This window comes from Protopterus annectens, chromosome 1.part1 (genome assembly GCF_019279795.1).
Source record: "Protopterus annectens isolate FY-2018-M chromosome 1.part1, PAN1.0, whole genome shotgun sequence".
Classification (NCBI taxonomy): Eukaryota; Metazoa; Chordata; order Ceratodontiformes; family Protopteridae; genus Protopterus; species Protopterus annectens.
Genome location: NC_056726.1, coordinates 1,154,896,194 through 1,154,911,921, shown reverse-complemented (window position 1 = coordinate 1,154,911,921; position 15,728 = coordinate 1,154,896,194). Strand labels below are relative to the sequence as shown.

The following is a 15,728-nucleotide window of genomic DNA, read 5'->3' as shown; positions in this document are numbered from 1 at the left end:
ACTCCTGAGGCCTATGTCATTTGACAGAAACTGCACACAAACATTGCTACAGGTTGCCAAAATGCAGTACAAGTAGCAAAACACAGTACAGGGACATATCATTGATTACCACTTCCTTACTTAAGCGATAATGCTTTAGTTTTAATTTCCATGGCATGGTTATGTCTTGGGATAAAGGCCGCTGAAGCTGGCACATTTAAATAATACCAAAGCAAGATAAGACATTCCATTTGCTTCTTTCTGAAAATGTCACTGGCAACTTACTTGTTTACCTGACATATTACAAACTAAGAAAATATGTTCTGATTAATATTTCATTTACAGAACTAGGTTCCTTGTGAGTATTCACCAGGGACACTATGATGCGATATTAAGAATACTGCCATTTCCAACTGTGTATTAAGAAGGGGAAGTAGATAAGAACTTAACAAAATAGTAAATATTTGAGTAGATTACTGTTGCAGTAGTCCTTACTACTGGGACTTCTACCACAGAAAGTCCAACTGACGTCCAGGAATAGTCGGGTAAAAGACAAGTATTAAGGACTAGTGCAACAGTGTCTACATGTAGTCAAAAGCAAACGTCCATTCATCTGCATAACTGAAAGTTTCCTTAAAAAGGAAACTTTCTACATTAGTGGCTACTGATAATTCTACAATTTTAGACAAAATGCCACAGCAAAAAACAATTAAGAAACAACTTTATCCATAGGCATTTGTTTAAACAAGCCATTCATGACAAGCAGATCAGTTACGGTCTCATGAAACCAAAGATGTAGAAAACTGTTCTCACCAGATGTGCACAAGGTAAGCTTAGGTGACCACAGCACAATCTCCATGAAAATTACTAGGAAATATGGCCGGCTAACCAAAGAAGATTGTCACAGAAAGCATAAGTTTGTTCCACTCAACTTTAAATAATACTTCCCCAAAAAGCAGTACTAGATATTACTGCCTAATACACAGAATTTTCATTCTTTCAATTTCTGCATTTTTCAGAATATGGAGCCTTCCAGGAGTTAAAAGAGATAAGCACAAACATAAGAAAGGAATCCTGCAGACTGATGAAAAAAATGCCACACATGGTGCAGAAGGCTAAGTTTAAGACTTACACTAATATATACTAGCAAGAAGCTGAAAACCTGTTTATATTCCATTTTAGTTCTATTATTTTACCCATTTCTCCTTTATGTGGTTTAATTTAAATGGATAGATGTCAAAACAGGGTTCATGTCAAGTTACAGAATGGCTCTATATCATGAGCAGTCCAGTTAAGGTGCATATATTTTTCAGCACTGTTGTATGATCTTGGAGTTGGTGGATTGCAAGGGAGTCTCTTTCTAAATGGGCGGTTTGGTGTGAGTTTGCCCTCCTGCAAAATATATTTCATTGGTGATTGCTAAAAAGTGGTTTTCTGTGACATTTTTCCGACTGAAAGGCTTTTGATTTAAAGCCATTTGGTGACTCAGTATGAATCCCAAAACAAGGCAGTTACTTACCTCCTTAAGACGTCGAAGTCGCTCTTCCAATTCATCTTCTGCTTCCCTCTGCCTCTTCACTTTCTCCAAAGCCGCAATCAACTTGGCTGCAAATTCTGCTGGTTTCAAGGGTATCATCCCTGGAGGGGGACATTGTGTTCTCTGTTGGTAAAATTCAAAACAAAATATTTCCACACATTACATGCAGTCCAGTATGCCCTAACAAACTATATGTCAGCTTTTTGTTCAGTTTTAGAAAAGAGATGGAGGCAAACAGAAAACTGCTACATTGAATGCCTTCACATGCATACAAAAAGGTGAAGGTGTAGAAAATTCTTTTGGCACCCTACAACATGTGCAAAAACATGAAAAAAATTCAAGACCTTTTACTTACTGGCACAAAAGGCAATGTGATGTGCCCATTGGCGCTCACACTTCTGTGGATTTCTCGTTGTTGCTGCTTTTTGCCTCGATAAGGAGGAATGCTTTCCCTGATTCAAAAAAATTAGGTCTTGATTAAAGTCAACTCAAAAAATGACAAAGCAGTCAGCCTCATGCTGCAGTGAACAGCTAAAACTAACAGATAAAAATGCACACAAAAAATGTGACTAAGTGCACATCACCCTTCAAAATTCACCCCACAAACAACTCTTCTATGGTAATGGAATAGGTATCGGTTGAAACTTAGCCAAACCAATACCACAGAAAACAGTTACATCATTCAAGTTTTAAGATCTTTAAATATCACAGTTTGACCCTGGTAGTATATGCTGACTGTTCAGTCACAATACGTTAAGCACTTGCTGTTTTCTGGAGAGATTAGCTGGCATCATCATCATCATCTTCATCATTGTCATCCTTACTATTATTCACATATTATGACTGGTTTCCTTACTCATTTTCTTATTTAGTTTCTCCACTGGTGTAGTACACTGATTACAATAGACCATTTGTAGGCACAGCCCGGGTAAAGACATTCACAAAAAAAGTTAATAAACAGAGTAATCACTGAAGGCAGAATGCCACTGACAACGGATTCAATATGTACATACTATTAACAGAGTGGAAAAACAAATGTGAATTAATTTTAGTAGTAAACATATGAGGGAAGCAGCAGCTGAGAACTGAGGGTTAAACTAGAACTGATGCAGGTGAGGAGGGAGTTAGGGTATCTGTCCAGTGGAAAAACACTTGTAGTCAGATTTTTGATGGAGGTGTCTTTTGAGTTAAGCTCTGAATGTGGAGAAGGAGGACACTTCTTTTAGGTGAAGGGGAGGGATTACCAGAGTTGGGGTACAAGAATGCAGAAGGAATGGTTGTTACAGTGCAGTTTGGTTTGGGGTTCATAGGTTCATAGGTAGGTACTAGGCTATCGGCCCTAGGGCCCATACAAGCCTAGCCAAAAAATGTACCCTGGCTTTTGCCACCCAAGAAAATAATTTTCCTGTGCTCCTGTCGAGCAGAGCCACAGATGTGATCCCAGGGGTGAATTTCCCATTTCCCATCCAATCATATAGGTTCATAGTGTCTGGAGTGAGGGATTTAATTGAGAGAGGTTGCAGAGGCTGTTTGAAAAGGTTTGAAAAGAACAAACTGGTAGCCATTTAGCTTTGGAGAGGGTGGTGCAGTGGTGTTCCTGAGGGGAGAAATTGGAAAAAAATCAGCAGATTTTGTTTTCAATGGACTATAGAGTGGATGAGGTTTTTTTTAGAGGTTGTGGCTATGATGGGGAGCCCATATTCATGTTGAGCAACGAGGACTCCTTTGCCTATTCCAGCTTCATCTGGCACGAGCAAACTCACATTTGAGTAACACTATACCATTTCTTACACCAATTATTCTATTTTATTGAATAAACAGTTGTCTTTTAATCATCAACAAATATACTTACTTGGCAGTCATTGTAGCACAATAATGTAATTCCCTACCAACTCTGAATCTAAGTTGATTTAGCACATAACCTTTCTTAATGACACAAAATTTAGAAAACATAGTCAAGGGACGCTAACACTGAAACACAGAGAAATGTAAGGATACAAAGATAACTGTAAAACAATAAAATGAGGAATTCTATACTACAATTTTTACACAGCTTGTATAAAAATGCATACATGTATGTGTAAGAGTCTGTATGTTGAAACTCCTTAGCTGCTCTAGTCAGACATTGAGAATCTGGGATACAAGAACCACTGTCACTCAAATGCTTCTCACTTGGCCATACTCAGAAGGTAAACACAGCCTAATGCACGTAAGCAGTGAATGTTCCTTAAAGGATCTCTCACTGACTAGCTTGTGAGCAGTTAAACTGATAGAATAATCAAAGCCAGAGTTCAAGTGAACATTGCAAGTGCCCCCTAGTAGTTAGCAATTACAGTGAAAAAATTAAAAGGTTTACACCCATTTCTACCTGTGTTAGGAATTACAGAGAAAGAGAGAAAAAAAGAGAGTAGATGATGACAGAAGACAAGAAGGGAACACTTGACAAAATTCAAAAGAAACAGACTGGAAGTAAAAACTGAGATGCCAAATGCCAATAGAAAGCATTATGAGACAGATGACTCAGTCAACAGGTCAGAGAGTGGGAGTGATGGAGAGGGATGGAGGTGAGGAACCCAAACTCTCTTTCTAGAATGAAATGAGAAGAATACTAAAATATAACTTCTGCCAAGGACAGAGGGTGCTGAAGGAATTTTGTGACACTATCTGCTTTAATTACCTATGGTCCTGAGGTCCCCAGAGAAAGACTGAAGCAAATTGTCTATGATGAAGTTTACAAAGTGTGTATTAAAAGATGTGGGGGACAGTTGCTGCAGAAAGCATGCCTGATGGACTGGCTTGTGTCAAATGGCTACTCTGCATGAGATGAGTGTCTTCAGAATATCTGATAGTTACATAAACAAAAAGAAACTAACACGCTAACCTCATCAGGGTTAGGAATAGTAGGTCTCCACAAGACTTTGTGAGTGTGATGACTCGATGAAGGGTGATAGGAACCCTATTTCTGTGGTTTACCAACGCAGGAGTGGAAAAAATTTCATGGGAGTATGCCCACATACGACAAACAGACTATGACCCCATTTTGTTAATTTTATTTATTTATTTTATTTTACATTTGTTGACCGGGCTAGTCTAACTGGATATGTCCATTTTCAGTAGAGGCCTGGGGAGAAAAGCTCCACTACAGTATTATACAAATTGACAAAAATAAGTAAGCATATGACATAAGGGGATAATTATTTAAAAATTAATTAAACATAGAATCCCCTTTAAGTAGATTTATATAACGTAAGAGGGGAAAAAATGACATGAATAAGCAAGTACATATAAGTTACATATACCCGGATTAACATGTAAGCATATTAGACAACATTAGAGAAAAAGAAACATATACACATGTATAAGCTGATCATATTAGAACAAATTTTTTTGCACATAGACACATGAATATAGACAGTAAATCTGCCCATCCATCCTCAACCACTTTTCCCATTTTTCACATGGGGTCATAGTGTCATTTCAACAGTGACAACCATCTCGAGCCAAGGCTCACACCGCCGGGTGGCTAGCCCTTGCCGCCCTACATCATGTGTACCACTCACTTGCACACACTTGCACCTACCACCAATTTAGAGTGTCCAGTAAACCTAGTGCATGTCTTTGGATGTGGGAGGAAACTGCAGCACCCAGAGGAAACCCACGCAATCACAGGTAGGACATGCAGCCTCCACACAGAAGGCACTCCAGCCAAGAATCGAACTGAAGAACCTCTTGCTGTGAGGCGACAATGCTAACCTCTGTACCACAGCAGCTGCCATCTGCACCATCAGCAGCTGCCCTTTTGTCTGTGCATAAAACTGTATCTGTGGAAGTGGGATAAACCCATTAAATAACTCAGATGACTAGCAGATATCTATTTGCCTTTCATAGGTTCATAGGTAAGTGCTAGGCTATTGGCCCTAGGGCCTATATACGCCTAGACAAAAAGGTACCCGAGCTTTCACCACCCAAGAAAATTATTTTCCTGTGCCCCCTGTTGAGCAGAGCCCCAACGGTGATCCCTGGAGTGAATTTCCTATTTTCCATCCAATCATCAAGATTTTTCTTGAAGAGTGCTAAAGAGGAGCTTTGCTTGATAGAGACAGGTAGTTTGTTCCAGAGTATGGGAAGTCTCTGGGACAGGAATCTATACCTCCAGCATGTTCTGTTTACTGTGGTGACAAGGTTTAGGTCCCTAAAGTGTGTAGCTCAGAGGGATTGGGATTTCTTTAACTAGAGCATGTCCAACAGCTCTGGGTTTGACATAGTAGCTTTGTATGTTAGGCAGAGATCACCTCTGAGTAGACGATATGCGACGGAGTAAAGCTGGAGTTTTTTGAGATGGTCTGCATAGGGCATCTGTTTGATGCTGGTAATCCTCTTTGTGAGGTATTTCTGCGGCCTTTCCAGTTGTTGTAGATGTCTTGTAAGGTACATACCGAAAGGGCGTTGTACTCTATAACGGGTCTAATGAGTGATGAGTAGAGAGGAATGATGACCTCTTTTCTTCTGGAAGAGAAACCTTTTGTGATGAGGTGTGCCACGTAGAAGGATTTCCTGACTACTGTGGCAAGGTGATTATCAAAAGAGGGACTACTGTCTACCTGTGTCCCAAGTTCTCTAATCCTACTTTCAGTGTTAAGTAGACTACCACCCATGTGGGAGCTCATGGGTACAGAGTTTTTACCAAAGGGGATGACAATGCACTTTTTGGCATTGAGCTTGAGGCCATGGCTTTGACACCAGGCATCTGTCTCAGTGAGGCCTTTTTGTAGGATGTCCACATCATTAGGAGTTTTGATTATGGCTCCTAGCTTGCAGTCATCTGCGAACTTCATTAGCCAAAGACCTTCTGTGTTAGCATGTACTTCAGAAAAGTAGATACCAAACAGGAGAGGACCCAGGACTGAACCCTGTGGTACTCCACTTGTCGTCGGATTTGGAGTCTGCTACTTTCACAGTGTGGGTTCTGTCAGTGAGCGAGTTGGCAACCCATCTTGTGACATAGGGATTTATACCTAGTTTAGTGACTTTATCTATAATTCCAGAGTGGGGGATGGTGTCAAAAGCCTTGGCGACATCTAGACAGGCTGTGGGAACCACCTTACCCTCGTCTACGGCTTTGGTGACTGCTTCAAAGAAGTCTATCAGGTTTAGGAGACATGATCTTCTTTTTACAAACCCAAACTGGGTGGGGTTCAGAGTTTGGAGATTACCAATGTCTTTGTTTATAAGTTCCATGATGATACGTGTCAGAAAAATATGTATTAATATATGTATTAGTAATGTGCTTAGTGCATTTAGAGCTTGAAAAGGGTTAACACATTTATTCTATTTTACACTGCATAAATCTGTACAAATTGCAGAAGCTTTCTGACCTTGTATTGTCATGAAATATGCGCAGCTAAAATCTTTACTTATGCCTTGGAAATTTACTGAGAAGCAGATGATTTCTGCTTGTGTCAGGAAAATAATGAATAGAACAATACCACTTGTATAAATGTTATGAAACTTAGACAAGGAGTTCCGCTTGTGCTGTGAGAAAATACACAGCGGCAGAAGCTATAGATAATTAGAACAAAGACTGCTTGAAAATATGAATTGCAATCAGCATTTGCTTGTGTCTGAGCTAGAAAAGTACCTTGAAATGTAACACATGCATTAGAACTATACAGTAGAAGCTTGTAACGGGTTAGTGCCCACCAAGGCCAGGTTGTTTTTCTCAAAAAGGTTCTCACAAATCTAGTCATGTCAGCAGAAAATCTGAGTAACATCTACTGTAGAACAATACTGAAAGTTGTGTTTGATTACGTCAGCTATAGAAGGCCATGTCTTGTAAAACAGTATAAGAATAGCATACTTCCTGTTAGTAGTTAGGCAAAATCTTGTATTTGCATGTTTTTGTCTCCTTGCTGTAAGTTATTAAATGTGCCTTAACTGAACCTTATGTGTATTGGTCTTTGAAGTTTTTTCCTTTGACAGATTGGTCCTTCGGACCGGAAACCCTCACTTCGCCTCGGATCAGACAGGACAGATGGCTTGAAACCGTACGGGGAAGAAACCACATCGTTTCTTCTTATTTGAAAAGTCCTCCGATTGAATTGTCATACAAAAGAGGCCAGCCACTTTCTGATATGCGACTGAAGGAAGGGTTTTACATGAACCAGGTGATCAATCACGAAGGCTCAGGTAAGGTGAATCTACCTTTTTTTTCTGTTTTAGATCAGGGACTAGATTTGTATTGTTTTGTTGAGACTTTGTTTTTACAAGTCAGGGACAAAAAGATTACTGTCTTGTCATAGATCAGGGAAACAGAGCAGGTAGGCAGTCATTCTAAAGAGACTATAACAAAATCTGTGGTACCACGTTAAAAATAAGGAGTTACATAACGATTAAAAGGGTAGAACAAAATGGGTAATAATTGCACAAAAAGACCCCAAAATCCGCCGTTAATGGAAGACGCTAAATACATGCAGTCACAGCGTGCTGATAATATTAAATACTATTCAAAATGGGTTAATAAGTATGAATTTGATGGTAAATTAGAAAAATCCTCGCTTATCAAACTTGTCAAACAGCTTAAAACAGATTCTAAAGGTCGGGTAAAAAAGCAACGTCAATTAGGAATTCCTCAGGCACACAGGTGGATAGAGGAAGTAAACCGAAAGGAACAAAAGAATAATAATTCAAAAGTAATGTTTTTAGATAAGGAGAACAATAACTTAGTAATAGCATCGGCCCCTCCGCCTCCCTTACCAGAATATGAAGCAAGTGAACAAGTTAGTCCACCCCCGTGATATCCTGCTGTCACTGTAAATAGAGACATTGAGCTATATCAAATGGGTAGGAATTCACGATCTATGAGTGAAGAAGAAATATGCCCGCTTATAGAAGTGCCTAATCCTCAGGCAGGGCAAGAAGGTCAGGACCCAACTATTCTAGTGTATAGACCCTGGAATCTGGAAGACATCCGGAAAGCCACTGTGGGAATTCCCCATCCAAAAGTTAATTTCAGAAAGTTCTTAGAAGATTTGCAAGGAATGAGGCTAAGTTATAATTTAAATGGAGAAGAGGTAGAAAAAGTAGTCAGACAAATTGTGGGACCAGATTGGCACATGATTAGTGGCGACTAGAATCCCCATGACGCAGGCCCCTCCCACATAGCAGCGCAGAGCTAGACAACAGAGTGAAAGGTCTTACAGACCGTATCTCTGAGAAATGGAAGCCTAGGGCAGACTGGACTTGCATTAATCAATGCATCCAACAAGAAGGCGAAACTGTTGACAGATATTATGCCAGACTGTTAGGATGTTTTAATAACCATTGTGGAATGCAGGTTCCTGAAGATCAGACACAAGATTCCCCATATGAGCATCAGTTAAAGAATGCATTTTTGAATGGCAGTATTGCACCCATAAGCAGTTTTATTACAAAGCACATGGTAGATCATCGTACAAGCAGATTACAGTCATTACTTGAATATGCTAGGCATGCCGAAAGGCATTTTAATAGCAAAAAGAAAAAGAAAGCCCAAGTATTTTCCGTAGAAGATGGAGCAGAAGTTTATGTAGTACAGTCCGGGAAAAAGGGTAAGAGAAATGCCCAAGGAAACAAACAATCTGATCAGTGATCAGAGGACTTTGAAGGGTGAAAGAAAAGGGGTGAATGTTTTAAATGTGGTAAAAAGGGACACTTGGCAAGGGATTGCAAGAAAAACAAGAAGGCAACCACGGAAGACAAGGAGGGTGAAGACTGACTATATGATGGTCAGGAATCATTAGAAGGGGATAGCAGGGATATGACAAATTAAAATGTGATAGAGGGAGTAGAGGATGTGACAGAAGAAATAGAGGAAGTGCAGGAAGTTACGGATAGTGAAGAAAATGAAATATTGGATTTAGCTTTATTGAGGTTAGAGCTCTATTTAGCAGACATGAAACCAGAAGTTACACTCCTGGTAGAAGGGAGAGAAGTCAGATTCTTGTGTGACTCAGGGGCATCACGGATCCTGATACATCCCTCCAAACTGCCAGAGAATTCAGAGTCATGTGATTACATATTAGTGAAAGCAGCTAATGGACAGCTGTATCGGGATCCCCTCTCCCATAATATTGCAATAACTGATCCTGTTTCAGGATTGACCCAGAAAAGCAAAATTGTTGTTTCTGCAAAGTGCCCAGTGAATCTCTTGGGCAGAGACCTTATGCAGCTATTTAGTATAGCAGTAGTTCTGACTATGCAGGGTATGGAAGCACAGCGATAAACTGATACCTTCGCAGTGCAATCAGAGGGTGAAATGTTTTATTGGTACAGCCAGGACATGGTTATGACTGGTTCAGGGGCAGTAACCGAAGAGTTGATGAATGTAGCCATCAGCAAGTTCCCCTCCCTTGACATTGATAAACAGCATTTGTTGCACTGTACTCTGTATTACTGTAACACACCAGGGCCTGATAAGGAGTATGAGCAAGAATTGTTTAGAAATCGTGCAAACAGATTGATATTACATAACCTGTACTGGGACACAGAAGGGAACAGTGTCCCAGAACAGCTGTTCATTGCCCCAGGAATTTTTTGCACTTTATAAATCTAATCGATTACCACATGTTAGCTTAACTAAGGACAAGAATGTAAAATGGGTAGATTTAGGAGAAAAAGTCACGAAATGGGAAAAACAGAGTTAGAACTGTCAGAACAGGGAATACAAATGCAGAAGTTGAATTGGATAACTCAGACCCACCCAGCTGTACACTTGCAGTCTAGCAAGGACAGCTGATTAGCACTACTATTGAAGGAGGAAAAGAATGCCTTACAGAATATACCAGAAACTCTTTGGTCAACAGGAAAGTCAGATGTAGGACTTATTCGTACAACAGGACCAGTTACTATTATGCCAAAGTCAGCATTTAGACCACAAAAAAGACAGTATCTCTTAAGAAAAGATGCAGAGGTAGGCATCAAACCTATTATAGCAGCTTTACTTAAGGAAGGAGTGCTGGTGGAATCTCCTGATTCACCATGTAACACACCCTTATTTCCTGTTAAGAAAGCAAATGGAGAGTGGCGTATGGTCCAAGATTTACAAGCTGTAAATGATGCAGTAATACCAAGGGCACCTAGAGTGCAGGCCCACACACCCTGTTGAATGATTTAAAACCTCAACGGAAATATTTTTCTGTGGTAGAAATCAGCAATGCGTTCTTCTCGATACCGATACACCCTGACAGTCAGTATTGGTTTGCATTCACATTTCAGGGGAAAAGGTATACATATACGTGACTACCACAGGGATATTGTGAAAGTTCGACAATATTCTTACAAGAAATGGCAAGCAACTTGGCAGGATTTACCCCACTGAGAGGTAGTCAGATTTTACTTTATGTTGATGATATCCTGCTGGCGGCCCCCACCCAGCAAGATTGTAAAGAAGATACCATAGCACTGTTACAATTTTTAGCCACTGAAGGACATAAAGTAAACAAAAATAAACTGCAGCTTTGGAAAAAACAAGTTAAATACCTAGGATATGTAATATCCAAGGAGGGTAGGACATTAGATGAAGACAGAAAAATAGCGATTTTACAAGCACCAAAACCCACTACCAAGAAGGAAATGATGTCCTTCCTGGGTACGACTAATTTTTGTCAGAGCTGGATTCCAAACTATGCCTTGGAATTTGCACCGCTGACTAACCTGATTTATAAAAAGCCTATGGCAGCACAGGATTTGTTACAATGGACACCAGAAGCAGAATCTGCTTTCTGCAAACTGAAACAGTTAATAGCGTCCTCATTAGTTTTGGGATTACCAAACTATCATAAACGTTTTTCCAAACTGTAGATTGTAAGCAAGGTTATATGACATCAGTGTTAACACAGCAGCATGGGGACAAGCAATGCCCTATTGCTTATTATTCATCACAACTAGACCCAATGGCACGGTCTTTACCTCACTGTGTACAAGCAGTAGTTGCAGCTGCAATGGCAGTACAGGCTTCGGCCTCAGTAGTTTTGTTTCACCCTCTCACATTGAGAGTGCCTCATGCAGGCGCGATTACTTTACTGCAAGAGAAGGTAGCATATCTTTCCCCTTGGGTGAGGACAGCTTTGCTTCCATATAAACCAATACCTTCTTAGAAACAGATAAAGAGGTGCAAAACAAATACACTACTTTAGTGCTAAAAGACAACATTATGTTTTAGTGATGTCTTAGGATTTCTGTAACATGGCAGTCACACAACACAAAAAAATATGTCAGGGAATCAAGGCCATGATAACACCTTGCATGTAGCGTAAGTTAACTGACTTGATACACTGCCAGACCTTCTACATGTGACAAAAGTCTACTGGGCAAACTTTTTACTACACTTTCCCACACCAACCACCCTCCATACCGGCCACTGAGGTTACCTACCACTCTCTGTGGTCACAATGTACTTTGACCACACGTGGTTGATAATTATTTCTCTTCGTGTTACTCAACAACTACTCCCATAAGGTGAGGTCTAATAAAGAATTTCAGCAAGGTTGTGTATTCCCTACTACAGAGTATGTAAACCACAAAAAGGGATTCAAATAATCACACACCTAATAAATGCCATGTCCGCTCACCCACCCTTTCTAATAATCCTTTTTTTTAATTCAAAACAAATATTAGCATAGTTGATAGTTGAGTTGGGTTACCCGTGCAGCCTACTTAGTATAAATGTGGTCGCTAATCACACTATCCCCACAATCAGTAGTTCAGCATCCAAGTGTCTACACCATCTCCTGGAAGTTTGGCTAGATTCCATACTTACATTATAAAGTACCCAGGCAGAGAGAGGTTGAATGCTCTACTTGGAATAACAGGTTACATGTTGAGTTTGAGGTACTGAGACCAACATCTGAGGTGCTAAGTTCTTTCACAACACATAGTAAGTAGCAGGCAGGGCAGTTAGTAACTACAAAATGAGCAGTAGTTTTCCCATTACACAGAAGTTGATAACAGAAAAATGCAAATTCTTGAAGTACTTACCTTCCTAAAATAACATAACTGCAGCCGCAGTTATCAAACACTGCCCTGAGATGTACATTATAGAGCTGAATGTAAACTTCACATAAAATACAAAAAGAACAAACAGCATTTAAAAAAAAAACAAAAACAAAACAAAAAAAAAAAACATTTGTCTCCTTTACTTGCCAGATTTTATCTAACACCTTAAAATAACGTTGTCAATGGTATTACAATTTAGGAGCAATGCATACATTTAACTCCCTGCCTGATTCATAAAATAAAAATGTAGAGCTATTTTAACATTTGTTTAAAAAAACTGTGAAAGATCTATTCTGCAGAAAACTTCGGCACAGCTGTGTTTGCCTGAGTGAGTGGTGGGTGGGTGCTCTCTATGCATTTTGCAGCTTAGCACTTGGGTCAGCTGGTGAGAGGTGACAAAACTATCAGATATCTATCTGCACCCCCTCCCATCCACCTGACACCTGAAGATAAAAACAAGGCTGTCATACAGACTTGCTCTTTTTCAAGTGCAAATGGACCTGCCCTCGTGTTAGAACAAACACACACTTCACAGACCGCCCACTGATCTCTACCCAGAGTGATCTTTCTTCCTTTCTATCTCTCTGACTCCCCAGCTGAGCAGTCAAATGAGTAAGAGGAGCAGGAAGAAAAATCCCCCACCCCTCCCCCCTTCTCAGAGCTATCAATTCAAAGGAAGAACATCAAAGGCTAATCAGGGGTTCTTTCATCTCTAGCAGGAACTGCTTCAGGAGGGAAGGAGAAGGGAAGCTTTGCTTTTTATGACCTCTGACCTCCTGAATGGGGGAGGGAAGATGACACACAGCAGCTGCCTACAGTTCAGATTAGTTTAGCTCTTTGGCTCTCTTGCTGTCTTTTCTACAAGCAGTCTGTTTTTTATTGCTCCCAATAACCCTCTCTGCCCCTCTTTAAATTTCACAAGTTTAAAATTGATAAGAATGTTTTTAAAGCTACACTGTTTTTGTTTTGTTCTTGATTCTACAACATGTCTGTCTGCTCTATAGGTCACACTGTCCCATCCCACATACTGCACTTGCAGAATTCCACATACGTTGTGGTCACTTTATTGACTGATTGTTAGATGGATGACACAGATATTCCTTTTTCTGCCATAACTGGCTTCTCTGCAGCAAAATTAGATTATAACAAGCAATGACAGCTATATACAGAAACACACACACACACACACACACACACACACACACACACACACACACACACACACACAAATAACCAGTGGATAATGAAACAAACAAAGCAGAAACACAACAAGCAGAGGAAAAATGCAAAAATACATCAATCAAAGAAAGCAATAATGTTACACAGAGACAAAGGAAAGTATCACTTAATACAGACAAGTACATATAACTGGATCCCTGACTGCCAGGTTAAGCCTGTTTTGCTTGTTTGTTGTCTGGGTAATTCAACTGATCTTTTGCAGATTGACTTTTGCTTCAGTCTGGGCCAGTGCAATATACAGGGTGAACTTACAGCACATAATATGAAAACAGAGACCCTTGCAAAGAAAGGCAGGATGTGCAAACTCCAGGCACACAGTAAACAGTGGCCAGGACTGAATTCCAGGCCACCTAAAGTTGTGATGCAAATATTGCCATCTGACCTAAACCTGCTGGAGAAGAAGAAAACACAGAACACACTAAGAAAAAAAGATGCATCTGAAAAAAAAAGAAGTTAGAAGACAATGAAGTACGGCAAATACAGTGAAGAAAAAGGTAGAAAAGAAAACGGAGAATGGAAATGCTGAAGTAAAACAGTGCATCTGTGTAAAACTAAAATACAGGATAGCCAGGCTAACATTAAATCAAACTTGGTAATTACATAAGACCACAATTCTAAGCCAGTAGGAGCTTCTACTTCATGTGAGCTATGGGCATGGAACTCTGAAATAACACCCATTCTTCAGAAAACAGGCTAACATGCACTCTCTCTGTGCATAAAAACACACATATTCCTTTCATGATGCTTCCCATTTCTGTAGCTGGCACAGGTTTTTTGTTGAGTGTATCTAGCTACAGAACTCATTCACATTCGACAAGCTAACAGCTCTGCTTATCTGCATTTCAAAGAAAGGTAGGCAAATGATCCATGACCTTTGATCTTCAGTGGGTGGGTAGAATCTAACCCCGACTTGCAGCTAGAAGAGGAGATACAGGAGGAAGGTCTCAGAATTTACTTTTAACCCCCAGCCCTACTGTGATTTTGCACTTCAAAGCCCATGGTCCATACCACATATGATGTAACAGAATTATGTCTCACATTCCACAGTTCTCATTCTGTACCATGGGGTGGGGGAATTTCACTGATCTGCTTTCTTTCACAAACTGGAGTGGAACCTGAAAATGGCAACTTAAAATGTAAACTGCTTACCCAGATATATGAAGCAGAAGAGTCTCTTCACGATCATTCCCAAAAAATGGGGACAACCAGTGTCTGCCAGCAATAATGGCTTCATCTAAAACAATACCCTGCCTGTTACAGAACTGGTCCTCTCCCTCTCCCTCTCTCTCTCTCTTTTTTTTTTTTTTTTACTTTGCTTCTTTGCTTTAGTTTTAGTAAAACATGCTCATTTTAAAACACTGCACAAGTAAATTACTTTATCCAGCTCTTTTTTTTTCACACACGAAGTACTAAAACACAAAAAGAAAAAAATGAGATTCAGAACAGTGAAGCAAACTACAAATAAAACATATTAATTTTCTTTTTTTTTAGTTTTTACTTCTGCTTTTGTAAACTTAGTCAAACACAGTCAAATCACACTAAGAATAACCTGCCCCCTCCCAAAATAAATGGAAGTGCCAAACCCCTGTAAATTGCAGACCACTTGGCAATACAGCTATACATAGGTTTCTGAAAATTAACTTTGTGTCTCTAATGTTCAATTTTGTCAAGACAATGTGTAACAAAAAAAAAAAAAAAAGAAAGAAACATTCAGAGTGCAGTGTGGTCTCCTTTTTAACAATTCAGTCTTTCATTCTCATGTAAACAGATTACGATGTGTAAATACACACCATAAAGAAAATTATTTATATAATGAACCACACTGCAAGACTAACAAGGTCCTTCATTTCTGATTTAGAAAGAGGGAGAAGTAATAAGAAGTGTTTCCTCTTTGTTTAAATTATTGTTGCCACTAATACGTTGGTCATATATATGGTTTTCT

General features: G+C 39.7%; 1 protein-coding gene across 1 annotated transcript in view; it reads right to left on the bottom strand.

The window, feature by feature from the left end:
* The window catches only part of LOC122809121 (axin-related protein-like), a gene marked incomplete in the record, with an annotated part of 104,202 nt that overhangs the window by 40,831 nt on the left and 47,643 nt on the right, over positions 1-15,728 (bottom strand). The window contains 2 exon segments of the mRNA XM_044080378.1: positions 1,499-1,639; positions 1,872-1,968. Coding sequence (XP_043936313.1) covers positions 1,499-1,639; positions 1,872-1,968 — 238 coding nt within the window.